At 49.2% G+C, this 27,696-nt stretch overlaps 1 protein-coding gene across 2 annotated transcripts in view; it reads left to right on the forward strand.

Moving 5' to 3' along the window:
• SUFU (SUFU negative regulator of hedgehog signaling) overlaps positions 1 to 26,918 on the forward strand; it is a 100,139-nt gene extending 73,221 nt beyond the window's left edge. For both annotated transcript variants that reach the window (XM_067300183.1, XM_067300184.1), the window contains exons 9-12: positions 1,861 to 1,995; positions 3,489 to 3,627; positions 16,911 to 16,979; positions 20,428 to 26,918. In XM_067300183.1, coding sequence (XP_067156284.1) covers positions 1,861 to 1,995; positions 3,489 to 3,627; positions 16,911 to 16,979; positions 20,428 to 20,517 — 433 coding nt within the window. In that variant the 3' untranslated portion in view covers positions 20,518 to 26,918. The remainder of the gene's footprint in view (positions 1 to 1,860; positions 1,996 to 3,488; positions 3,628 to 16,910; positions 16,980 to 20,427) is intronic.
• The last annotated feature ends 778 nt before the right edge of the window (positions 26,919 to 27,696 follow it).

Raw genomic sequence — 27,696 nt, forward strand, 5'->3', positions numbered from 1 at the left:
TCTCAGGTAATCAGCCTGCAAAATGCTGGCCCAATGTACTCTTTCAAGGCCCCACCTACAAAGAGCTGTAAAATGTTTGCTGAACTAGATTAAACACAGCTTTAAGTGCCACCTATAGACTACAAAGCATGATGTGTCTTTGCTTCGGAGTTAACCCACCAGACTGACACTGTGCTGACTGTCATCCCATCAGCCCACCCCCCACACAAGCAGTATCCTGATCTACTGTGCCTTTGCTGGGTCCGTTACTGCTTTTGTGCCTTCTTAAGGCAGAACCTGGGACATGCTCTGCAGTTTATTTTGCAGGGAGCTGAGCTGCTCTGATTTTCTTTCTTTTTTTTTTTTTTTTTTTTTGTGCATGTATCTGTCCTGTGCATGCTCGATATTTGCAGGAAGGCATTGTAGGATAACAGCATGAAAAGGGTTTAGTTGGTATTCTCGTTTCAGAGTGGGCAGTTTACAAGTCCAGGTGAAAGGCCCACCTGGGACTTAGTGACTTGGCAGAGGCTGTTCTGGTTTGGAAGCCATGCTGAACTCTGTTCATATGTCTGCATGTGGTGGATGGGAGTAATTTTGGGACAATACCCATGCATAAAGTCAAGTGGCGATAAGGTAACAAATCAAAAAAGTCTTCTGAGGGTCATGCTGATTCTTTACGATTTTTTCCAGATATATGTTAGAGATGGATCCCATCTTGGGTGCAGGAAGGAGCCAGGCATGTTGCAGCCATGTTCACAAATGGAGCCATGGCCTGGTAGCCTTGTTTCATTTTGGTTTGTCTGACAAGATAAAACCATGTTATAATATGGCATTTTTTTCTCAACTCCTTCCTCCTTTCACTGTCCACCTCCTCTGGTGATTCTGTACTATAGAAACTATCTTAACAAAGTCTTGCCTCTGTTAAATTCACATGGATGACCAGGTCAGATAAATATAAACCATGTGTCAGACACGTCACATTCATGGCATCCCCCAAAATCGTAGATTTGCTGAGCAAAAGGAACCGTGTCCTTCCTTCTTTATTCTGTACCATCAAACAAGGGGTCACACTGCTGCTCTTTGAACACATAAAATGTTTATGATGAAGTATTTTGAGATACACCTGTTTATCTGGAGGATTCTGTCTGGCAAAGTTCCTAATCATATAACAATGTAACCTTTAGTCATAGCTTCACAACATGCTGGCCTTGTAGAAATGAATAAATGAATAAGAAAGAAGGCCTACATTGTCTTAAAGCAGCCCCACTTCCTCCACAAAGGGAGAGCAATCTGCAGATGTCCTGCTCATCCCATGTAGATTTTGTATTGTGGCAGTTTCACTTGATGCTGGTGGAAGCAAAGGGTACTCAAAAGCTTTTGGCTGTGGAAAGAAATGATTTGGGAGGAATTCTAGGGATGCCTCATGACCTCAAAAGTATTCAAGCAAGGGCAAAAGAGACTGGACAACTCTTCTAAGCAGACCGTTGCCTAAAAATCCTGAAGATTAAGCACAAGAGTGAAGACACATCTGCTAAGTCTTCCAAGCCATTTTATAGTGCTTCAGACTCTGAGAGAGTGTAATTTTTCTCCAGTTTTTCACAGAAATATATTTCTTTTATTCTGGGAAGGCAAGCATCGTGAGTATTCACCAATTCAGGTCCTAGGTCATCAAATTGAGGTAAAGAACTGCATGCTGGGACCTGTAGTCTGAGGGGACCTGCATCTCTGTAGCGGTTGGTGACAACTCAGATATGCCTTGATAGCAGTTTGCTCCTGTGTCCTTCAATTTTTGCACAACCACTCTGAATCACAGCAGAAATAGGCATGTGTTTTTTCACAGCACTGGAATCCTAAACATGGATCCTCTGTCTCTTCTCTTAGAAGCCGTAAGGACAGTTTAGAAAGTGAGAGCTCAGCAGCTATCATTCCTCATGAGCTAATCCGCACAAGGCAGCTGGAGAGCGTACACCTGAAATTCAACCAGGAGTCCGGAGCGCTGATTCCACTCTGTCTAAGGTGAGTGAAGCTGTCCTCCTCCTCCGCTCTGTGCTAACATGGCGCTTTGCCTTGTGGCAGTGTTTCGCCATACAGACGTGCATGCAAAGGATCTTTAAAGGCCAGAGCTGAGATATTTTGCCAAAACACATTAGAAACAGATGATGCTTTGCATGTGTGTTCATCATGGTAAGATTGTTTCTCATTCTTTTTATTTCCTCTAGTGTATTTTGAGTGCTGAAACAAGACAGAGTTTGTATGGGATTTTTTTTTATTAGTCTAACGCTGGCAACTCTGTGATAAACAAGGGATGCGTTACCATATTCTGTCACAGAAATCCCTTAAGTTGTTAACTCTGGCTTGTGGACTTTAATACAAGTGTTTGTACAAAGCCTGTTTGCAGTCAGTTTCTGCAAGCAAGTGTGTTTTGTAGACAAACTCTGTCAGTTATGTTTGAAGGAACAAAACATTGTGTGCATGCTCTACACGTTATCTTTTGAAGGTTCAGGCTGCTCATACCACTATGAGTAACTTTTCTAGGTTTCCACAGTTTCAGTCAGCCCTATTTTTAAAAATACCTGTGACAAATGTTGTAGTCCTTAACACAAAGACGAACTGCGGGGTAGAGAAAAATGATTGCAGGCAACTGAGTTACTTTGGCTTAATGAGTTACACGCCTGTGGAGCCAGAGTTATCAACAGCAAGTGCACACTGGCCTGTTGAGAAATCCAGTGCAATAGTTAACATGAACATACTTTATTTTGCATTACAAATGTGTGAGCAGTCTGCCCTGGTCACTTACCACAGCTCAGCTGACCAGCAATAACTCATCAAGCAACTGTGACTCAGTTGTTAGGCACCATATATCCTACCTGAAGTTTTTCCAGGTACGTACTGGAAGCAATGCATGCATGTCTCACAGAGACTCTGAGCATAAATACCAGAGTCATGATTTGCCTTGTGAAAAGCACTGAATGAAAAAAAGGTAAGTGATACTGTGATGGTCATGCACGTACATCTTCTAGGCATTTTACTGAAATGCTTAAGTGGTACAGATTACATTTATCAAGTGCCAGGGCAATGGACTTCCGGGTGCTGTCGCTGTATATAAGTTTGGCCTCACTGATGAGCCTGCTTGGAAATCTGTTTTTACATTGCCATATGATGTGGAGTCTGGATTCTCTCCTGCCGTCTTCATCTCATTGAAAGGTTTGGCAGTTCCTGGCCTTATACACATCAGTGCCTCATCATGGGGACAGGTGTGCAGTGGGATCTAGATGTATTCTAGTTCTGATACTAGGCCCTACAATTAAGGGGGGAAATCCCCGTCTCAGAAAGAGACTTATGACCTGCTTTGTGGAACAAGTGGTTCACATATTCCTAAAAAATTAACGGTTGCTGCTGTCAAAATAGTTCCCTGCATCGATGGTAGAAGTTACAGCAATACATCTTCATCATTCTGTTGAATGCAGCTCACAGCCCCTCGGTTCACACACCCGTGTTTTATTCCACAGGGGAAGGCTGTTACATGGACGGCACTTTACATATAAAAGCATTACAGGGGATACAGCAATCACGTTTGTATCAACAGGAGTAGAAGGAGCCTTTGCTACAGAAGAGCACCCCTATGCAGCACATGGACCTTGGTTACAAGTGAGAGCGTCTCCCTTTCTTTCTTTTTCTCCCCCATCCTCCTTTACAGTGTCCTGAAAATGATCCTGCAAAGGGCCTGTGTGGCCTAAAAGTGTAACAAGCCTGTATATTCTGCTGCAGCATCTCTGATACTTCTTGCATAATATTTTCAGTAGTTATATACTCAAAAAATAATGTTGAACTGTTACTATTTATATTAATGGAGCTCAAAATGACAAGCAGCGGCCGGAAAGTTCTAAAATGATCTGTGAAAGCAATAGTGTCCGTTTCCTGGAGTCACAGAACACTTTGCAGGCTGTATTTACTCTGATTTATTCCAGAAAGGAATTTGGGGAGGCAGAGTGGAATGACCTAACCCAGAATGGAGCCAGGGCGGAAGAGCTAGCAAGCTGATCTCAAGAGAAAGCTGTGGGACTTTGATCCTACAGAGTCAGGATCTCAGGTTTACATCATCCTTTAAAGGAGAGCGGCACATAGAGTGCCACCACCTTTGCTTCTGTCTCTTTCCTATTGATTCCTTGACAAATGCAGTAGTTACTTGAAGCACCCACACAGTTTCTGCATTCAGATTTTTTCTGTACAATGTTTTTTCCCTGGAAGCTCCCTGGCTGCTTGGTGTTGAGGGTCATCTCTACTGAGCCCCAGTGATGCACTAATGGTATGATGTCTTCGCACTGTTCCAACCTTTAATTTCTTCATGGTTGCAAACATATGTGGAAAACCCCATCTCTGAGGGTCTATATACATGCAGTACATTTCTGCCTTCACTGTTACTGTAGCCTTCCTGCCTCTCCTTCTGTTTTTAAGGCAAAGGTCTGTCCCAGACTTCTAGAGTTACAGTGCAGCAATTAACCTTCCAGTGACTTGTTTTCAAGGTATTCCACTGCCTGTGTTCATAAGCCTGGAGGAGATCATACCTGGAAGTCTGTATGACTTGTAAAGGAGCTGATCTTGGCTAGAATCATCTCGTGTGTAGGGATTTTCAAAGAACTTGTGTGCTTTGATTGTACAGACTGGAAAGTGCAACACTCCTGTAATGATTAACAGCAAACGGTCAGGTTTAAGGGTGGGTCATCTGCTGTTGGCTCCTTTGCTTGCCAACACATGATACACAGGATCTCGTGACTGTGTTAACTCCAAACATGAGAGTGTTTGTTTGCATTTGCATCACATCTTGAAATGTATTGATGCGTGGAGTAGTCAGGTAACCTCTAAACAGTGGAGAATGGCAATAATTAGGTCACCATTCAGACATGTAACTAACGTAAACCCTTTTGATCCTGGTTGCTTCCATGCCTATTACTCACGCACTGAGAATTAGTTAAATTTTTCTAGTAAGTAGGAGGGAAAGGTGGGGGATTTCTGGCCTCTGAGAGGTAGGGAGAAGCAAGTTCCCTGTCCTGTCTCCTACACAAGGTTAATGTATTGGATCTTCTCTTCTTACGTGACTGGCTCTGCTGCTGGCTTAGGCCCTGTCCCTGTGATGAGAGTGAAGGAGGACAGCCTGGGTGGGGGAGGAAGGGAGGCTAAAAGCAGCCTGGGACAAGAGGAGGAGCACCCGGTTGTGCAGAGATACATGTGGGAGTGTCTGAGGCTCTTGGCTTAATATGCAATGGGAGGCTTCCTCTGTGCTCAGCAGTCCCTTGTGGTGTTGGGAGTGGAGGAGGGAGGTTAATGTGGCTTTACTTCAGAAGTAAAAGAAATTGTGGTGCACAACATTTCCAAGGAGGCAAATTCTGTTTGGTTTAGTCCCTTAACAGTCTGGGCTGGCCGAGTTGGCAAGCCCTGCAAAGCTTTCCAAGCGAGGCCCGGAGAGGGTTCATCTCCTCCCTCACTTGGGACCCCAGGCACAGTGATGAGCTCCAAGGAGAGTTGGCGGCTGAAAGCAGATCACTGCAATGCAGGGGCTTGTTGCAAAGGCATGTAAATGGAGGGGCTGTGTAGAGGCAAGAAAAACAGGAGGCCTCTCCTCCTGTGGACTTTTTCCCTATCTTGGTGGAGGAACAATGAGCCTCAAAAATCCTGGCCACGACTGTGCAGCAGCCAGAGACTGACTCCTCTTGGGCCTGAGCTTTGGTGCAGTGAAAGCCCAAACCTGCAGACTAAACACAGCACCTCCTGTTTACATCTCGTGGGCTGGAGTGGAGCATGTCCAAGGTGGGACAGGCCGGAGAGGTGCCGCACAGTCGCTCAGCTCGGGCCACCCTGGCTGAGCAGTGAGCTGAGAGTCACTAGGCTCCAAGGGACGGTTAGCAGATGACAGGAGTTTGGCAAGTCCCAGTGCCATTCCTACCAGACAGGTGTCCCTGTCACCGCTGCAACTGGTACTCGGCAGGAGCCATTTTAGCAGTCTCAGCAGAAAAGGCAAGGAGTCATTAGACCGCAGAGATTATACGCCCCATTTCTATCAACAGCCTTTCCAGGTCACGTTTGAGGCATGTTAGTAGGGGAAGCCTGTCCTGCTGCTGCCCATGCTCTGGGGATGATTAGATTATTTCATTTTTCAGAGCTGTCAAATTGGCACCTTTCCCAAGTACTTGGATTTTTTTTTCATTTAAGTAATATTTAATTAGTTCTAAGAAGCTAAATTCTATTAAAGGTATAAGCATGTCAGCCTGGTTTATTTCTGAACTTCTTCCACTGTGTCATGTGTTGTTGAACAGGGAAATTGCTTTGACTCAGGAAAGTACAAACATATTCAAGAAGTCCTCCTTGTTAACACTAGACTCCTGTTTATATGCTAGTTACCTTGGCAAAGTCTCTGATGTGTAACACTTGCATTAACATTATACATGTTCAAAGGCTTCTGCAGTTCTTTCTTCCATTTCCCCTTCCCCCAGCGCAGTGACAGCAGTGCCCTGACACTGCCTCCTCAACTCCTCTCCTCTCTGCACCGCACATGTTCCAGATGCACAGTGAAAGGCTGTGCAGGAGGTGTCTGGCCCTGTGTTTGGAGGGTTAAGGATGCTGACCATGCAGACAAGCTCTGACATTAGCTGCCCCACGGTGACATTCGTATTCGTGGTGAAGCGTCCAAGGTTCTTGGCCCAAAAGCTGAGCTGTGCCAAGCATGCAATTCATCACAGATCAACCTTGTTTGTCCCTAAACTTACCCAAAGCAAGGTGAGAGCGTGCATGTGTTCTCCTTTCCCGTCTTTCTTATGTTCAGGCAGATGATAGAGACGCTCTGTTGAAATGTGTTACTGATCAAGCCCTTCCCAATAAAGTTGCCTGAGCCTTTAATACATATTAATATTATCCTGGGGTAGTTTGTGTCAAAGCCTGTCAGCATGCATCATCCTTTGGGAATTACCATCATTAAGTCTCCAGTGATGGGAGTCAGGACATGCTTCTGCAAAGCTCTTCTGCTTTTATGTGGAGCTCTCTGCTCATCTAGCACAAAGCAGATTGTTCTCCCCTCCTACCTTGCTCACCTGGACTGCTTACTCTCCCCAGAGGGGAGAAGGAGGTTTGTTTAACACTACCTTCAGATAATTTCTGCTCCTGCTGCTTTAGGCAGTCATTGTTCTAGGGAAGATGACATTCAAGTCTTTGATCATGTGCAACATTCGTGTTGCACTTCAGATATTGCTGCAAACTCTGACATACAAGCCAATACGCTGCACTAAAAACAAACCTATAGTTAAAGAATTCTCGTTAAATGCAAAATCAAGCAGCCAGAATTTAAGAAATAGCTGAACAACAGTCTCTGCAGTTTAGACTTGACCCTGTTACACATGTGTATTTCAATACATTATCTAACTGAATGATGATATGTATTTTTTCCAAAGGATGCCTGCCTCATTCAGTACACAGAGATGGAATATGGTTTGGGGGTGAATCAGGACTGTGGAGTAGACTCTTGCCTATAGGACTTCCACTTCATTTGTTTGTCAAAATTAGAAGGTGTGTAGTGAATGAGGCAGGTAATTGCAGAAAAATCACAATAGTCTCATAGTGAAGCCTGTTAAATGTTGCCCTGGAGAACTGGATCCTGTCCCTGCCTCTACTGCAGTGTTCTTTCTCAAAGCTGTTGCACATTCTCAAGCCAGAATGTTCATAGGTGGCCACTGAGTTTGTGTTTCACATCTTCTGGATGGCTGACTTGAGACCCAAGGTCTGATCCCTGTTCCCAGCAGCACCTGAGGCCACGAGGAATTCTGCTGCAGAAAGCCCTGTGCACGCTAGTGCTGAGTATGCTGGAAAATGGGGCCCTGCAAGTCTTGAGCTGGGTACCCAAGAGAAGTGGACATTTGGACTCAATTTCCTCTTCACTTGTTTTCCCCTGTTTGTTAAGGAAACCTTCTGCCAGTCATCCTGTGAAGATTAATTCAGTGTTTGCCAAGCATTCCAGCACCACAGCTGAACACCAGCGACAAGTTCATTCTTATGGACAGGGAGAGAGAAAGGCTTGCTCTGGGGTAGGCGGTCAGCCTGGGAGTTGAAGACCAATGTCAGCTCCCTGCTCCCTTGCATTTTTCCTGTGACCATGTCAAGTCTCTAAGCTTCTTGTAGCCTCCCTCCCCCATCTGCGCCAGGGAGAGGAGCCATCCCTTCCTCGCAGAGATGTGAGGCTCTGCGTGCCAGAGACTGAGAGAGTGGTCAGGACAGTAAGATTAGGTACTTCCAATGTAATCCGTGCTGGCAGTAGTCGGCTGGAGCATACTAAATAAAGGGGAAGAGAGCAGGAGGGAACGAGGAAACAACTTGAATGATAATGAAAAGAAATGATGACTAATGCTGCATTCAGTGAGCAGAATCATCCTGAGGACTGAGCAGGGCAGAGGTCTTGTGGGAGAGGAACTGCAGGCGTTCCTGTGATTACAGATTTGTTTCATGGTGCAGACGTACACTGGGGCCAAATTAGCGTTGTGCAGGCAATCTCAATTCAGGCATTTCCCAAGTTTGGTATGCCTGATATTGCTGGTCTCTGAATGGGGAGGGTTTTTTCCAGGTAATTTACTCAGTTTCAAAACAAATCCTGTTAGGCAGATGGAGGCTATGGTTCATTTGCAGTTGGCGCCCTCCGATTTTCAGCACAAGGTCTGTGTCTCCACACGAGCTGTGAAGCTCACAGCGGCGGCAGGACTTTATCCTCTGGCACCTGCCGCTGGTGGGGGACACTGTGCTCAGCTCCCATGCCAGTGGGGTGCAACGTCCAGCAGACACCGTGTGGAAATGGGGTTTTAATCCTGTCTCCCTACCCTTTTTGTCGCCTCCTGCTTTGGCCTCTAATCTGCCCTCCATCCTGTTTTTCTGTGTCTTTGTCTTCCCCTCATCCTGGCCCGTCTCTGCTTTTCTCTCCTCCCCTTCATTCAAGTTGGCAAATTCCTTCTCCTCCTCCTCCACATTGCCTGACTTCCAGCAGAAATGCTGAGAGCGCTGGAGAAGTTCCCTGCTTTTAGTCCTGATGTGCCTGGTGCCATAGCAATCCCTCGTCGCTCAGAGGAATGATTGGAGGGAAAAGTACTACTTAGCTACCTCCGCCCTGTGTTAGGGGAGAGCTGTGTTGAGCTGGGACATGCTCAATGAAAAGGAGTCTTCAGTACATTTTTCTGCCTTTCCCTGAAAGGCTATGGACAAACAGTGACTTTCAGAGGCTTCTGACTTGGCAAAGCGTTCTCATGGTCGGGAGAAAGACTTTCCCTTGACCTCCAGAGCATTTTTTGCTAATCTTCATAGCTCTTCTCCTAAGGGGTAGTTTCAAGACTTTGCAACAAAATGATCATATACGTTTGTTAGCACTGTTGAAAAGTACTTTTTCCAAAATACCTCTCTGTGATAACTTGATTTCTTTTCCCCTAAAACCTTTAAAAAAATCAGAACCAAGATATCCTGCATGGAAAAATAAGTTGAGGCTTAGGACAACAAGGTCAAACTTTTCATAGAAAATGTTAAACAAACCTGCCTGTAGACAGGGTAGATACGTGGAGCCTGTATGAAGCATCCAGTATTCAGAAGCTATCAACATGCTCTATCTATGCTGGCAGTCTGGGGGAGATTACTGTGAGCAGGGTCATGGGGGATGATCCATTCTTTTGGTTTGGCAACCTAAGTGAAAAATCTGGGGAAGAAACTCAGACTGAGCCCGATCTTTAAATATTTTCAGTTTTTCTTGCTGAAACAAAAGCCTTAAACCAAAAGCTGGAAAAAAAAATCCTTTTGTGTTGAATGAAACCAGAAATAGAAGTTTTTCTTTAATAAAAACAGCAAAGAAAAAAAAACTAGTTTTGCAGAAGGGATCTGGAGTTGTTAGCAGTTTTGCCTTCTCTAATCCATGTTTGAGGGATACAACACTCAGCCAGGATGTGGGAAACTCATGTTTTTTCTCTCCCTTTTATTTGAACCCCTATTTCTGCTTCTTGGCTTTATGGGCACCACAGCTACATGGTATTTTGGTTTTTCGTCAGCTCATCCAATTGGAGTTTTTCCACATCATATAAAACACTGAATTAGTCACAGAGATGGAGAGCACAAGAGAATGACTCTATTCCGGTAGAGTTGGGACATTCCCCTGGAAATTAGCACATCTGGTTCTTCTCTCAGCTATAGCACATGTTAAATCATTTATGCATATTGGCATAATGGCAGCAGCGGAAGTTCAAAGCAACCTTTGTAAGAGCCACTCTGATGCTCGAAATGCTCTCCTGTAAGTGGCAGGTGTGGGTCGAGTCTTCTCCTGAAGATAGGCGACTGAATTTTGGTCTCCCCAACCTTGAACAGATGTGCTACACCTAGCCCGGTGGGTTTAAGGACACCCCCTACAAACTGTTCAGTTTAAGTCACATACAACTGCAACCTGCTCTTCCCCAAAGCAGTTTTAGGAATCTAACCCAACAGAAACTTTTTCAGAATGTTTTTGGTGACTTCCTCCAAATTCTTCAGTAGATCTAGGGCTATCTAAACTCACACTTTCTGGGAAGCTTATCACCTTCTTTCAACACTCTTCAAACCTCGCTGCATTATGTGTTCTTCTTTCTCATTGTTGAATGAGACACTGGGAGAAACTTGCACTAAAGGTTAAAAAAAAAAAAAAAAAGTCCCGTTAGGTCATCTTGATGGTCCCCAGGGAATGATGCATCAACTCATCTGCAGCATGTTCTCTAGCACTTTGTCCAGGCTAGTTTTGGATGATTCAAGTTCTTCCATCCTGTTTAAGCAGACTGATTATCCCACAGCCTAATTCCCCTTCCTTGCTACTCAAGATACATTTTGGGTACTTTCTGTAGCTTTTCTTCCTCCCACTTGGAGCATTCCCCGAAATGCCTGTTCTTCCTTAGTGTTTTCACTCTGAAAAAATTGGTATTGCCTGATATCTTGGCTCAGCCTTCCCCGACTGAGCCAAACTCTGTGTTCACTGGAAGCAGTCCTGTCTGCAAGGTGGATCTCATCAGGCTGAGCTCTGAGGCATCCAGGTTCTTGTGACTAGCCCTGTAGTTGGGGATGTCATGGAGAGATCTGGTGTGGTCAAAATTCATTCAGCATCATCATATGTTTCCTCTGCTAGGATCATAACATCACTGTATGAAGCAATAGGGTCTCTTAGGCATCTGTGAGTGGATGTTTTCCCTTTACAAGACAGGTTATGAGTCTCCTGGAAGAGTAACACTGAAATTTCCCATTAAAGGTGTTTGTTGCAATACTGCTACCTTTGAGGCTGTAATGAGAGCTGTGGTGAATGCAGACAGCAAGGTGGCCTCTTCATACAGTGTACAGGCTGGGCATGACATAAATGCAGTGAAAAGGCCTCTGCCCTGAGCTACTTGCAATCACAGCAAGGCTGTCCATAGAAGGCCAAGGCAAGGGGAGAGCAGAGAGATGGCCTGGGGGGTGTTCATGGCCCGAAGCATGATTTATGAGGGGTTTTATTGGTTATGTTTAATTTCAGTGGGGAACCCAGGCACAGTTTAACTTCATTTTTGCAGGAATTAAGCTGGAACATTTTCAGCGCAAAGGGCTCCTAAAAGTTGTTGGGCATTTGCAGATGTAACAGATGACATGCGGCTGAAGGTACAACTGCTCCACCCAACCCAGGCAGTGCTATCCACTTTATGGATGAACATTTTCTTAGGTAGGGTGGTATAATTTACCTAGGAGTTTATTGCAATGTGTCCCCACCTTCTCTGGCTGAGCTGTGCCGGCCATCTCTGTACTAAGTCCAGAACTAATAAAACATGCTTTTTTTTCTGTGACAAACCTGTTAGAAAAGTAAGTGGCAATGTTTAATGCAAACAAAGCACTGGGGCAAAGTGTAGGATTGTCTGGTTTGTTCCTAGGTAGGCAAGAAAAATGGGTATTATTAGTATAAGCAGCCATGCTTAATCATCCCTGGGCTAATCACTTGTGTCTTGTCGTGGACAAAATGTTTTCTGAAGGTGGGTAGAGCTGCAGCCAACTTCTTAGCTCAGCTTCTGATGGTCTTCCTTGATCAAAGACTTGCCAGCTCTGCCAGGCTATCAACATCTGGGTGACCTGCAGCCCTAGCTAACCTGTCCTGAGCTGAGAACTTCAAGCCTTGGTGGTAGGATTGAACACCAAAGTGGGACATGTACTAGGTGTGAAATGATACCTACAGGCTGATTATAAAGTTTTTAATATTTCACTAAGCATCAGTTGCTTTCAAAGGCAGATGAACTAGTCTAGAGCCCTGTGACCTTGTGGGCATTTTTAGATCTTGCCTGTTTTTGTGCACTCACAGCTGTGTACCTGCAACAAGTCACGATACAGGTTTCTCAACTCTCTGTGAGTACAAAAGCTTCAACACAAGCTCCTTCACTTGACCTTTAGGCAAGTCCTGTAGGTAGGGAGTAGGTTTCAGCAAGCACGGGTGGGACTTGCCACGAGAGGGAGACATCATGCATGCAGCCGGTGTGTTCCCTGAACACATCTACCTGGATAAGACTGCATAGCATGGTATTTTGTAACGTGTCTGGACACGTACAGCTATTAGTGAGGCAGTAAGAGCCCAGACTCTGGACCCCAGGTTGTGCAGTAGGTTACCTGTGAGAGAGAGAAAACAGGGACTTATCCCTTGGCTAGTCAATGTCTTTTCAAAGCACCTGCAGCATGAGCAGAGCTGCAAAGCACATATAAAATGGAGTCTAAATCTGCTAGCAATGGGATTGCATGTGTGTGGGCCTCTCTGGGTCAGGTCACGGAGATCCTGGTGTGAGCAGTACTGCGCAGCCCCGAAGGAAACAGTTCAACTATCCCCAGCTGGTCGGCGAGGCTGTTCCCTGTGCGTATTGCAAACAGCGCTCACAAAGGCCGAGCTGCACCCTGTAACCGGCTTCGGCAGGCCGGGCAGGCGGGAATGTTTGCACAGAACTGTGAAAACACAGCGCTGCGAGCGCCCGGCTGCTCCAGCACCGGCGGCGACGCCAGCAGCGACTTGGGAGAGCTCCTATGCTTCCTCAGCACTGGCCGAGAGATTTCATGGGAGAAAAGTCCTGCTTGGAGCAGAGGCACAGCCAGCTCTGCCTGTGCACAGGACGGCTTCATTTGCCCTCTGGATTGCAAAGACTCTTCCCATGGTTGCAGCACAACAGGCCTCTGTTATTCTTTGGGGAGTGAAAAAGCTGCTTCATCCTGATGATCTCTGTGCAGTGTCCTGTTGATAAGATCAGTTAACAGCATCAGAGGAAAACTCTAGATTCAGGTCTGAAATATAAAGTGAACAGGGCCTATTTGTTTAATTTGAGCTTCTAAGGTTTAAATCCCAAAGGAAATTAAATTAGGTGCCTAGAGCAATGGCAGTCTGTCATGTTTATTTGCTGGGAATGTCACCTTTAATATCATGCATATATAACGTGTGTGTGTTAATGTAATGGGGTATCATACTGTGCAGGAGCAGGCGTGCTGCAAGAGCTGGAAACCTGAAATATTGTGAGTGAGGGAAGCTGAGAGTGGCTTGGATTTGTTGTCACCCTCCTCTGTGGGAGCAAAGACTCGCTCACCAGCATGAAGCTGGTTCTGCTGCTTGCAGGTGTGGACGTCAGCCTGATCTATGAGCGCGGGTCTTCATGCTCTTGGGCTGTTTTGATCAGGCTGGTTCTAAGCAGAGAAATCTCATCTGGATGCGAAGCCAGGATCACAGTACTTCAAAGCCCTCTTCAGCAGTTCCCGCGCTGGGAACACATGCCTCCCCCCTGCATCCTCAAGAGAGTTCGAGAGTGCCGGTTTCCTGTGCTGAGAGACCGGGTCACTCGTACATTTGGTTACACCTGCGCTTCGGAGACTTCCTTCTCCTCGAGGGAGGAGGGCAGCTTCCCCAGCAGTGAGGCTGCGTGGAGTAGTAGGGTTTGGGGTGTTTTTTTTCTGGCTCAGGTTGTCGAGGACGGTTGAGGACGGAGGCTGGTTGAGGACAGGCTCTGAGTGGCACACTGTATGAATGTCACTGCAGCAGTTTGTCACTGCAGCCTGAGACGCCTGCCCTCCACCAAAGTTAACTGTCTATGCAGGGCTTGCAGAGCAGCGCCGCGGTCTTTCCTCAGCCCGCTCCGTAGCCCGCTGCACTAGCGCACACTGCTGTCGGTTAGATCTCGTGAACACGGTTCATGAGACAGCTGAGCTGCGGACTCTTGTTCCCTCTCCACTTGTCACACTCTTCAGGGAGCCAGTTCATCTCACTAAATCAGCAGAATTCGGGTGTTTTTTAGCTGGATTAACAAAATCCACTGACAGGGTAGCAGCAAGCTGCAGGTGAGCTCAGCTACCTTGTGGGATTGCACCCCAGGTCAGTGCTAGCTACAGTGCTCCACATTTCTCCCTAGTCTGAGAGTTTGTGCTTCAGCCAAGACCTGACCTGTCCCCCCCCTTCACTCTCTCCAGCCTGTGCTATTTACCCATGCACACTCTGTCTCATCTTCCAGCAGCCTAAGAGCAGCTGGCTGCCTTGCACACGTGGTTCCCATTTCTCCCCTGCCTCTGGCACCTTGGGAACGCCCAAGGGTCTTCCTTCTCAGCTTGGCTTTTAGTCCCCCTGCCAAAACCGTGGCTCCTCATTCCTGCTCTCTCACCCATCCCAACCTCTGGCATTTTTGCTCATCCGTGGATGGCTGAATATTCATTTCCTTCTTGCCTGATTGCTGTGAATACCAATTCCTCCTCCTTTTTCCGGCTGCTCTGTAGATTTTGATGTCTGCCAAATTGTTTTCATTCCCTCACCCCATGGCAGGCTGCACCTCCGCAGAATCTGATCTGCTCCACGCAGAGCCCCAGCTCCCCACCCAGCTCTTCCTTCTGAGCTAAGCGATCAGGTTGCCCTTCTGCCTCCGACTAAGGACGGCCTGCTTCCTCGCTTCTGCAAACAGTCAACAAACGAGTGTCTCCAGTCCACCAGGCAGACTAGCTACAGTCTCCTGCAAGGAGACTGCAGTAGTTTGCAGTGATACTACGTGTTTCAGTGCAATGTTTCTCAGCTTGCCAGTCTGCAGATTGGTGCCAGGTTGCAGAGTCCTGTCCAAAGCAGCAAGATCCTGGCTCATAGCTAAAGCAAGGTTTTTCCAGGCTCGAGGTCTGATCAGAGAGGCCTGGTGGAGCTGCCTGCATCTGTGCGGAGCAGCTCAGTCATAAACCCTGGCCTGGAGCCTGCTGCTGGTTGAGCTAAGCTAAGAGGGAAATGTGGTGGAGAGGGAAGGTCATAGTTCCCTCAGCCCCCAGGAAATCAGTGTGTGGTAGCAGCAGGGTGGCAAGGCTGAAGGGAAGAGAACTTGGGACACCTCGGAGCTCTCAGGTCTGGATTTGGTTTTTCTGGGTCACGTCTCTTGCCAATCAGAAGAAAAGGGAGATCAGTCTTCCCTTTCTTCATCTGTCCAGTTGCCTAGTTCATGTGTTCCCAGAACAGCCCACAGTATCCCAGCGGTCACGCACTCCCCACTGATGTTACTGGCACCAAGGGGCTCATGGGCACGGGACATGGCTTCCTGCACTGAGATGGGACAGCCTGGCTGCTCCTCTTCCAACTTGGAGCTAGAGGAGACGGCAGAAGGAAAAGGGGCTGGGGGCAACAGGCTCCCACAGTGTTTGATGCTGGAGAGGTCTCTTCTCTGGGAGGGAGCACGGAGCTCATGCCTCAGGGGACAGGGAAAGGGAGAGGTGAGAAAAGAGAACGGGGGTTGATGGCTGCTTTGGGGTGGAAAGCAGTGCCAGAGATAGAGGAAAGGGTGGAGCGAAGGAAGGAAAGGAGGAGCAGTGGGGAAGAAACAAACCTGTAGGTTGAAATGGGAATAATCTGCTGGATACTGCTGCAACCTAACTCCCAGGAATGTGGCTCCGACGCCCCCTCACTGCGTGGGGATGTTTGCCTCGTCCTGCAACTGCCGCCTCGACTCCTGTGCCAAACCAGCTGCCCTGCGTGCAGCTCTGGCCTTCATGGCTGTTGTGAAGAGAGGCAGAACGTGTTTGTTTTTAGCTATCACACGTTTATTTAAAGAAGATGGGAATTTTTCCCCTTGAATTCCTGGGGCTGGTTTCCTCTCTGGCGTCTCTGGTTTGTGTGGCTAGGCGTCCTTGGGGGCCAGGACCAGCTGGGGCTATGGCCCTCAGCTGGGGACTTTGACCTGTCAGAAGCCACTTCTCTGGGCCACTTTGTGCTTGCCAGCCTGGCCTTGAGATGGGCCAAAAGCTTTCCCGGTATAGGCACACGGGATCAGCAAGTGAGAGATACAACTCAGAGCGGGGAAAATCTGCAAGTTTGGGAAAGAGCCGAATGGGTTTTCTGAGAGCCTAGGCCAGGGGTCCCAAGGCCTCCAGCTCCTACTGTGGGCACCTCGGGGAGCACCTCCCTCACCGAACCTTTCATTTGTCTAAATGACAAGCTGCACTCCAGGCGAGAGCCCTCCATGTGCCCAGAGTACCAGCTCCGTACGGGTTTCAGGCTTTCCCTGCACTGGTCTGCCCTGATTAAACTGTAAGCTTAACTTCCATGAATTGGATGAAAGTGGCTCTGTCTCCCACTGTCTTTCTGGCCGTTGTTATCTTGACCCCTTTTCCTCCTTTCCCACTCTCTCTGTCTGAAGCCAAGCCTCTAATTTTAGATTGAGGAAGATAACTGAGGGTCGAAAATGATTGCCATATAATTTTAACATTTTTTTGCAGCGGTTGGGGTGGGAGGCAAAGTTATGAGCTGCTTGCCCTCAAAACCTTTGTGTTGCGGGAAAGAAGGACACGGGGGAAGGAGAAGTGAGCTGATACAGTCTGCTCTGTACAGAAGTAGTTCTGTTACTTGGCAATTAGCTAAAACTGGGAATATAAAAGCATAAACAACTGTATTTCCTTTGCAGATCCTATTGACCGAAGAGTTTGTAGAGAGAATGCTGGAAGATTTAGAAGATCTGAATTCTCCGGAGGAAGTAAGGCCGCGTGGTTCCCATGTCTCCCTCGTACCGTCCCCGCGAGCAATGGCACAGCTCGCCCTGTTCTGCAGCTTTGCTTTGCCCCTGCCCTCCGCGGGCCGGCTGCCGTCCTGCCTCGTAGACTCGAGGCCTTGTTAGGCCTCCGCTTCTGCTGATGTGAACTAAGGCACTGAGAGGAGAACTGACGGCAGGAGATACAGGGCAGCAACGGGTACTGAGGGGGATGCTGCGTAACCTCCCTGTGAGGGGAGAGGGGCGCGGGCAGCGAGACAGGTACGCTATGCCCCAGGGATCCTTTCCACCGGCAGCATTCCCCAGCCGGTATCCAAATACCCCGAAGCTGTCACCAGCCTGGAAGCCCTGAGCTGCGGCAGCAGAGGGAGCTTTATAAAGCTTTGCTGTGTGGTGCTAAACTTCCCCCTGCCATGTGATCTCTTCCTGGGGAACATTTAACACCCTGTCTCCCATGCATGCCATATAAATATTCTGCCTGACTTCAAAGAGCAGTGGCAGAAATGACATGTAATATTTTTAATCCCATTTTTTACAGCTCCCTGCAGACTCTAAAGAAACTTTCCTTGGCTTGTCGAGCAGCCCTCCCGTCCCTCCCCCCGCTCCCTTCCCCCCAGGAAAATCTCAGGGCTCTAATTGTTTAATCCTGAGTTGATGTAATGCCAGGGTGTTCTTCACTGTGTGAGTGAAGGAGCACGCTGCTGGCTGTGCAGGGACTTTCAGGCCAGCTTTTGTCTGGTTAAACCTAATCCAAAGCTCATTTTTGCCAGTGCCATGGATGCCCAGGAACACTCGATTTGAAGGCCCTGTAGTTAAGGTTTTGGGCAGCTCATGTGCTATCGCTCTCTGCTGAGACGCAGGGCAGTGGTACGGCAGCTCCTGGCAAAGCGAACAGGCGCTTGGTTCTGAGTTACTGTGACTTTGCTGAATTAAAAAGTAAAAAATAAACGAATGCAAAGGATGACTTCTCCAAGAGGGCTGCTTTGGAACCACTCCTGTTTATAAAAAGGAAATGCTTTGCATGAAATGTGATCCCTCAGCGTCCAGATTCCTCCAAGGATTTGTAAGTTACAGGATCCCAGTTTGGGCCAACTTAATGCGTTCCTCAGCAGCCCTGGCTGGTTGCTGATGATGTTCCTGTGATAGAAGGAAGCCCAGTCAGTGCTGCAGAGAGTCTTTCCTTCGCTGTGTAGTGAGCCACCAGCGGAAACTGAAATTCACGCCAAATTATCTGTCTGAGTAGCTGTAGCATGTTTTCTGCATACCCTAGACGCTAAACTCAGAAGGATCCCCTGGGCCTATAGGACCACTAGATTATATGGTACAGGCTATACACAGGACTTGAGTTAAAAAAACAGCCCTAAGTGGGGCTTGGACTGTTTATGTTTCCTAGAGGCTAAGGAGTGGGAGTTTATGGTGGCTGTTACCCTGAATGATCCTCCTGCCTTGCTGCCAGAGCAGGGCTCAGACCCCGAACCACCAGCCCAGCATACTGAGGTCGACGGGTACCAATTGCCAGTTACCCTCATACCCGAGCTGCAAATGGCATGAGTTCGGCAGCAAATTCATAACCTGTTAGAGTGGAGCAGACAGCTGGAGGGGGAGCTCCTTTAGCAGGAATCTGCCACTGAGTGTATGGTAATGTCCTCCAGAAACAGGCTGCTTACAGGAAGGACAACTAATTGGATAAAGACGAATGATTCACCCGTCACTGTCCCCTTACACCAACTCTCTAATTTTCATAGCCCCTGTGTAGCTTGCAGCAATGTTGACCTTGGTCTGAGGACTCTCGCAGGAGAGGATCCCGCTATAATCATCTTGAATTAGCTGCCTCTGTGTTGGAGTGTCGTTGACGGCGCAGGATCCTACCTGGATACCCCTCGCATCCCTGTGGGGTATCAGGTACTATCGTGGCGTCAGACGGTACTACGCTGTGAGTGCAGCAGAGTTTTAAAAACAAAGTCACCCTGCCGCCTGGTTTCCAGACCTGTCCCCCACGTGCTGTGGACCCTCAGGCCTGGCAGTGGGATTGCCTGAAATGCTGCTCCAGGTCTCTCTGTCATCCAGCTCTGGATGGGGCACATCCAGAGTCTATAAAAGCCTCAAACGCAAACAGCAGCTTTAAATATCCAGGCTGCCATTCTGCCACGTGAGGATTTGAAGCCTTTACTAGCTCTGCATCTAGGGTGTTTGCATTCTTTGGACTTTTTCCACTCTTAGGCACGTCTTTGCCAGCTCAGCAGTGAGAACAAAACTGAAATGTCATGGAGAGGGGACTTTTCCTGCTCTGGGATGCACTTGTCAACCCTGCAGAAGCCCCAAGTCCCCCCTGCTACATGGCACCTCTCTCTTTGCCTGCCCTTTGCACGAGAAGGGCCTGGGAGGACCTGGTCCACGTTAACCCTTGCAGGGATGCTGCTGCCTGGGAATGGCCCGTGTTGTTCCTCTCTGCAATGGTTCAGCTCCCCCTTTTTTCCCCCTCCCCCCGACAAAGCTGTTTCTGAGAGGTCTGCATGGATGCACGGGCCCTGCTCAAACATGGCTGTGACAGGGGATGGTAAGGGCTTCTCGGACCTCTGTCCCCAGGCAGCCCTGTTGGGGGTCAGAGATGTTGGGGTGACTTCCCAGCCGACGGCAGTGTGTCCTGCAGCAGCGTCAGGGCTAGTGGAAGCAGCGTACTTGCACTGTTCGAGAAACGTTTGCCAGAGACAGTGCTGTGTAAACCAGACTGGGGCAAAAATCTCCGCTCCATGTGCTTCAGTCAATGTTTGCAAAACAGCCTGAGCAGCTGAGCGCCTGTGTGAATACAGGGCTTTGTAGAGGCGCTTGCTCGGCGAACCTTTGTAGCGGAGGTGGGTAGGGCTCGAGCGCAGCGCTGTTCGGGCACGCTGGCTCCCCCAGCCCGGGCAGCGCCGTTCGCCCTCCTGGAGCTGATGGCCGTTTGCAAACCATTGCGATTCTTTCACCTCGCAGAAGCACGCTGTCTCGCGTGCACCCCGCCGTGCAGGGGGAGAATTTTAAAGCCGCCGTAATCCCCTCTCTAAAGCAAACGGAGGGATCTTGGGGCCAGGGGGTAGCTGAAGGGAAACGGACATGGTCAAGTGGGAGGGGAGATACTTGTGTGTTGCAAATTTTCAATGAGCTCGGGGAGGGGAAGCGGTGAGGGGAGCAGTCGCCCTCCAGAATCCGTCTGATGGAATAAACAATGCTGGGGCTGAAATCTCGGAGCTTTACTTTGGCAGCTGAGGCACAGGCCACATTATCTAATGTCCACTGCTGTCCAAAACATACTGATGGGGAAATGTTTTCTTAGTGGCCTCTTGTTTTAAAAAATAATAGTAACAGAGGGCTGCCTGCCTTTGCAATGACTTTGGTTTTCTGTGGGCTAGGTTGCGGTGATATACATTAACTGGTTCTCTTTATTGTCTTGCAGTTTAAACTTCCAAAGGAGTACAGCTGGCCTGAAAAGAAACTGAAAGTCTCCATCTTGCCAGATGCTGTGTTCGACAACCCGCTGCATTAGAGCTGAATTACACCCTTCGAACAACTGGGAGAGCCAAGTTACTGTCCATTACCCAGTGACTCACAGGATAATTAATGCAGTAAAAACTCTGCCTGCAAATGAAAGAGTTTGCTGCACAACCACTGCAAACAGAAGAGGAGCTACTCAGCACCAGCCCAGACCGAACTGAGCCCTTTCCTTTATCCTTCCCAGGGCTGAGCTCTCTGGGAACAGCCTGCGTATGTGTGAGTGCGAGTGAGAAATATTTAACTATGAAAATTAGTAGTAAGAATCCTTTCTCTCTCCTAGCGACAGAACTCCCCTCTGCCTTAGCCCAGGGTGTAGACGCTCTGCACGCCTGTATTTACACATGCATTCTGCCAGGTGCGAGCCTATAATCCATGGATTAAATGTTCTTTACGTGACTCTGGAGTCCTTTTGTTAGCCAAACTTTTACTCACTGCAGAACTGTTCTTCCATGTGCTATTTTTTTTGCTTTTCAGAAACGGAATGGTATTTCCCCTGTTTAAAGGAGGCCAAAAGCTCACATGCTTGAAGCTGAACAGATTTAAAGATGAACTTTCTAGTTCAGTCAAGAAAAACAAACCCAGATCCTCCCTGCCCTCAAATTAGGCATGTTTTAAGTGTCGGTCTTGGTGCTATTAGCTATGGTATCGCTGCAAACAGAGGCAACTTTATTCTCGCGCATCCTGTCCTTGTGCCTGAACCCCAGGGAAGGTCGCAACCTCTGGTTTTGCACAAGCAGGAGGAAGAAAGCTACCGGGGCGGGGGAGATCTCCTGTTTACAGTGTGTTTATCTTTAAAGAGATACTGTCAAGTATTTTTTCCTTGCTATTGTACAGAATTTGAGAAGCTAGAAAGGACCATTTGTTCACAGGGACAACCTCAGCAGCTCGGCAGGATCCAGCGGGCTGCTTAAAAGCATGTGAAAGGGAGATCTCCACTGCCCCGGCATAGCACAGAGGAGACTCAGCCGCGGTAAAGCCAACTCTCCTCCCTGTTCCAGCAGGGTTGTGCCCTAGCACAACTCCCTTTTCCCCCTCAGTCTTGCTGCGTTGGCTCTTTTGTGGCTGGCATCCCTTTTCAGGGGGGTTTGGACTGTAAAGCATCAAGATTTGTTTGAGATGTCCCTCTCCTTCTGGATCCCTGTGGCCTCCTCCTTGGAGCAAAACGTGGTGTGCAGAGGACTGTGTCCCCTGCAGGCTGCGGCTCTGTCCTGAGACGCTGGCCCCTGTGGATGTGCTGAAGCAAGCTGCCGCAGGCGTTGCCCCCGCTGCTGTTGCAGGCTTGTTTCTGATGCATGTTCCCCGAGCCTTTCCCTGCTTGTTGCCTTTTGGTGGCAGCTCTTCACTCCTTGTCGGGGAGGTGCAGCTTCTCTTCCTCCCCTTTCTACGTACGAGCTAACTGGGCCGTTTTTTCTTCCCGGTTTATGCGCAATAGCCGTGTGATCTTAATACAGATATAACAAAAGCTTTTAACACTTAGCTCCCCTGATCAAACAGCAAAGTCCAAGAGGCCTCACAGTACCCCAGGGTCAGTTTTCTGTTTGTTTTCTGATTTAATTTCTTCCTGGCACGGTCGGCTTTGATGTTTTTTGCATATATTTGGGGCTGGTTAGTGTTGGTCAAGAAGCAGAGCTAGGAGCCACAAAGCTTTCCTTGGACTTGCTACAGAATTCCTCTGTGGCCTCAGGCAAGTCACTCAATGTCTCTCTGTACAGAGAGGGTGATTATTGACTAGAGGGCTGTAGGACCTACCGAAGCATGCCAGGGTTTGCAGGGGAGGGCGTGCTTTGTGTACAAAGTAGTATTTGTATTATTATAATTGTTGTTATATTATAATTTAAGGCAGGCCAAATGCAGGGTCCAACACTGCTCGGCAGAACCTTCCTTTCTGCAAAGCTACGGAAGCAATTTACATGTAAATGAGTTTGTCATTTTGTCTGAACTCAGAGGATCATCTTAAAATCCTGCTGCGAAAGAGCAAACTTTCAGATATCTGCAATGTGGCAGCCAGAGTGATTTCTGTGCTGTGGCAGACAGTATTCATCCATCGGATCTCTTGGCTAGTTTCCACTGTCCTGGTTAGCACTAAGCGTGTACTGTCTCTTCTGCACTGTAGATGCATGTCCAAGGGCCAGTATGGGCTAGGAAACGGCAGGAAAATTTACCAGTCCAGCTTCAAAAACGACGTGCCCAAGTGCCCCATCGCAAGATAATGAACACACGGCCAGTTGTGTCAGTCAGGAAAAGGGCAACGACTAGGATTTTTACCCAAAGCCATCTGCAAACAGTAGCCCGTGGACTACTCTCACACGAGCTTGCTGGGGGTGCCTGCAACAGAGCTGGCCTGGTGCCACAACGCTGGCTGCTCTTCCTTGTTTCCAGATGCTAGCTCTCATTAAAAGAAGCTCAAAATCCACATCTTGGTGGAGAAGGGACGTTTGGAAGGTCAATTGTTGCTGTTCCTGCAGAGATCAGCACGGGGCAGAGAGAAGTCTATCAGAGCCTCTCTGAGCCCTGACACACATCTGGAAAGCTTAGGACCTCCTGCCCTGTGAACCTCAGACTCGCTGAGCCTTCGCAGCAGGGAGGCAGTGCTCTGCGCAGAGAAAGCACCTCCTCCACGCTGGCTTGTGCTCCAGTTCTGCCTCTCTTATGTGTATGTTTTCCTCACCGTATTTACTCTCATCAGACGCTCTGGGTTGGGTTTTCATTGACTTCGGAGGGAGCACACTGAACGCATTTGAAAATCCACCCAGAATCCTTGTGTGCGTGCGTGTATTTTTGTTCCATGTCATGTATTTATATATAGTTCTGTGTATTTGAGTTATGAACAGGTGGCATGCCAGAAATCTCTATTTCTGAGACACTTTCTCACAGATAGTAGCCCGATAACAATTGGTTTGAGGGGAAGGAAAGGAAATCTTCCTATTCAGTTAAGGGGGAAAAGTCTAGACAAAAACCTGCTAAAATAGAAAACGCTGTCTTATTGTTAGACCAACTATACGACATAAACTGGTGAAAGTCAACCCTTAAGCTCCAAGGTCATATTGCTGCTTCTCAACAGTTTTCAAAGAATAAGAAAGTTGCATGTTATTCAGTATTGTAAAGAACTCTGCACCATCAGGGCCTCCCCTCCCCGATTCAGTTCAAGTTTGCCATCATGCCAAAGGCTGGCTTACTGGCAAGTGAGTGAGATCTTGCCTTTGGATATTTTCCTCTTGGGGCAAGGGGGCATGCCTGCGTGCGAAGGAAATAATAGAAAAGAAACCTATGTATTGTAGTGGGCAAATAAGTTTAAAAAAGGGAAATGTATCAGTGGCTGCAAATTCCACAGTAGTTTTCTAGCCCAAACCTGCTGAGATGGTAGCTCCACGGGTGCTGATTTTTTCTAGATTGTGTAGAAGGTCTGAAGCAGGATTATATGAAACCAAAACCCATTGGCTAAAGGTAGTGCTCTGGATATAAGTGACAGTTTCAAAGAAGTGGGTACAGGTTTTCTCCCTCCCACAGAAGTCTCATGATGCAGATAGGTAGGGATGTTTCCAAAGACGAAGAGCATTTACAGCGATGCCTTGAAAATCCAGCATGGGACTACAACTCTGAAACAAGAGAAATCCCCAAAGCCAGGACTACTTTCCCTCTCAACACCTGGTTAAAAAAGGGGGAGAAAGAATGTGCAGTTTCAGTATTAAAGTATGCAGCATATGTATCTGAGCAGAGCAGTCAGCGTTGCAGCTGGTGTGACCTATGGTGATGTTTTCAGTGGCTTAGATAGGTGGTGCCTGCTGTGTATAGTGTCTTTGAGGACGGCGGTATATTGGTTTTGCTGTACACAGGTTTGCCAGCAGTGATTTGAAATGATGTTGTGAAGCCCTTCACTTCAAATGTTCTGTTGCTCTCGCGTGGCTTTTCAGATGACACCGTCGGGTCATCAGATGCTCTTTGAAGAAGTGGGGAAGTGAAGAAGTAGAAATGTTTAGGGGGTGTAACTTAAAAAGAACCAAACAGCTGAAAGCAGTGCTTGGTTTGGAGGGGCCAGACTCTTTTGGTGGGGGAGCGGGGAGCCGGCTCCCTGCTGCATCGGCAGCTCAGGTTCGTTCAGGGCAGCGCGTACCTTACGGCATCTCCGGCACTGCAAGGGGACTTACTGCTGCTCTCGCTCCTGGGCCGCTCCGTCGAACGGCCCCCAGCCCCTCACAAAAACCCTTCTCCGATGCCATGCTGAAAAACACGTCTGCCCGATGGCGTGTTTCTCGGGACTGCTCGCTGGAAGGAAGGTCTGCGAGGGAAGAGGGGTCTCAGCTGCTCATCTGTTCATCTGCCCTGATGATTATCGCCTCCTCCTAGGTAGGCGTCTAGGGTCCGCGACCCACTTTGCAGCCTTGTATCTGGCGGGGGCGAGGCAACCTCACGTCAGGTGGGGAGAGGAGACCCACGGGCCTTCAGGCCAGAGGAGACCCATGAGTCCCATGTCCCCATCGCACCGGGCACGGCCTTGCACCCGGCAGCTTGGCTGCGCCAAGTCCTTGGAGCCGAGCTCCCTGCGGCGTTGCCTCCGGCGAGACGGGGGTCCCCCCGCCAGCAGCGAGCGGCTTCCCCTTCCACCACATCCCGGCGGCTCGTTCCTGTGCTTAACTGCCCTCCCTTCAGAGTATATATTGTGCCTTATTTCTCCTTCGAGGGAAGCTGCAAGGGCAGATGAATCGTCAAGCAACTGCGAATCCCTTTCTGGGCGTCTGCCCCCGCCGATAAAAGCGAGCTTGCGCGGAGGCCACCCTGCATCAGAAGCAATCTCTAAATGCACGTTTGCCAGTGAGGCTTGCGTCCCAAGGTTGTAGAAAGCCGAATTTAGGTCTCTGGGACTGTTGCAGTTTTTAACTGAGCTCTGTAGCAACTTAACTATTTTTGTAGCGTTTTTCTGTTGTCCACTGCCTGCTTGTTCTCTTTTTAAAAGAAAAGAAAAAAACCCTTCTATTCGACACAATTCCAAAATTGCAAATGGCGAATGAGCCCGAGGCTGCAAGTGTGTTTTAAACTCAGCCTTGCGTTGACCTGCCTCTCGCGGGCAGTGAACCTGTCGTGCGATGAACTTCTCCGCCTCCCCGTTGCCACTGCCACGCTGCTGGCCCTGAAATTGCTTACGGGCCATAAAATCGTAGCAAGTGGCAAACGGAAACGCCGTTTCGAGTGTGCCGTGAAGGTAGCCAGGTCCCTTTCCCGGGCCAAAAGATCGCGGCGAGGGTTGCGTCGGCCCAGGAGCGGCCGCGCGTGGCGGACGTTGCCGGCGAGCTCTCCGGCACGTTGTTATTTTTAAACTGTTTTAACGCTGTGTCTCCCCTCTTTGCAAAGAGGAAGAGAGATTGGGGGGGTGGGGGGGGAGAGAAAAAGCCCTTTAAAAGCTGGAGGAAAATTTCCTGCCGATTGCTCTGTTTTGCGAGCGCTGCTCTTTTCTCTCGCCCTCTCTCCTCTCTCCTCTCTCGTGCCGAGGCTGGAGATCAAAATGGCCCCTTTGTTCCTCCGCCGGGGGCCGGCGGTGGTGGTGCGAGCGGCTCCGGAAACCCGCGGCCGCGCGGGCAGCGAGGCTGGGAGGCAGCGGCGCGGCGGGTCCTACGGAAACACGGCGTCTGCGGGCAGCGTGGCGGCGGGGCGGGAGCCGCGCGGAAGGACTTTGCAGGGCTCGACCAGCCCCTGCCGAGCCCGTGGTCCGGGTCCCATCGGAGGTGGCGCCAAGGGACGCTTGGCCACGGTCGCGCTCCGAGCCGAAGAGGGGATCTTGGCCCTTCAAAACCCTTCCCCATCAGCCGGCGCGGGCCGGGCGCGAAGGCTCTTCCTTACGGAAGGAATTCTTATTCCTTCTGTCAGGCGGATATTCTCCCTTATTTTTGACGGGACGGCAATTTTGCTGGTCGTGGCGGACACCGGTTGTTCTGTCTTTTGGAAGACTCCTGCGTAACCTAGAGCAAAGGAGAGTTTTCTCGGGGCGCCGGCGGCTGGCGGCTCGGAGGGGAGCGTTTGCGGCGTTCATCCGTGTGCGTGTGCGAGTGTGTGCGGTCTGCGTGCGCGTGGCCGTTTCCTACCGGCACTCCGAGGACGCTACCGAACTGGTCTGGAAGGAGCCGGCGCTTCTGCAGCCGGCGTGTCGGTACCTTGTAGATGGCCTTTCTTCCCCCCCCACCTCCTTTTTTTTTAATAAAAGACAAAAAAAAAAAACAAATGGAAAGCTAAACTAGCAGAGGTTTTTAAATATTTTATATTAGTTTCTAATGTAAATTCTTACATTGTTATTGCGGTGCTGGGTGTGTTTCGCCTGCACATGACTTTTGTAATATTTTTGTGAATCACTAAACGTTTTTTCCCTCCCGTGTATCCCAAGTGCATTAAACGTATTTGCATAACTGTCGGCGTCCTCGTGTGCGGCCTTTTGGGGGGCGAGCGCCGGCCGGGGCGACACCGGCTGCAGCGAGGGGCCCCGTCCCCGCAGCGGCGTCGCGCCGGCGTTTCCTCATCCCGGCCCTGCCGGCCTCCTCGGCGGGATGGAGCGCGCCGTTCTCCGCGTCGCGCGGAGGAGCCGGAGCGGCGGGGAGGACGCGGGCGGCTGCGGCGGGCGCGGGGTGACGGCAGGGTCAGGCTGGGAGCTCCCGTCCTCCGCCAAGCACCTCTTGGCTTCAGCGGGAATTGCGGGGGCGTGCGCGAGCGCGCGCCGAGACCGAGCGCGTCGGGGGAGAGACACGGCAAACACTTATGAAAAAATATTACCGAGCTAATGTTGCAATGATTTCCCAGTAACGCAGAACGATTTTGCAGTAATCTTTTTACACTCCTCAGTAATAAATTCCTTTAAGGTCAGGGAGAGGAAGGGTGGAATAGGGAGCTGGGGGAAGGGAGCTCGCTGCGCGCAGGGGAAGGGCGGGAGGGGGGGAAAGAGGGGCGAGGAGCTGAAATCCGGCACCGATCCGGAGCACCGCTCGTCCCTGAGGGCTCTGCCCGGATTTAGCGGGAGCAATCCGTGGGAAGGCTTGCCCCGAGGCTTCGTTGCGGAGTTAGTGGCGCAAAGCGGACCCGGGAGCTGCTTGCACTCGGGGCGAGACCCCTCGGGCCCTGCGGCTCGGCGGCCGCTTCCCGAAGTCAGCCGGGAGAGGAAGACCCCGGGGACGAAGGACACGGCTGCCGCGTC

Source organism: Apteryx mantelli, chromosome 7 (assembly GCF_036417845.1).
Source record: "Apteryx mantelli isolate bAptMan1 chromosome 7, bAptMan1.hap1, whole genome shotgun sequence".
In the NCBI taxonomy this organism is placed as follows: Eukaryota; Metazoa; Chordata; class Aves; order Apterygiformes; family Apterygidae; genus Apteryx; species Apteryx mantelli.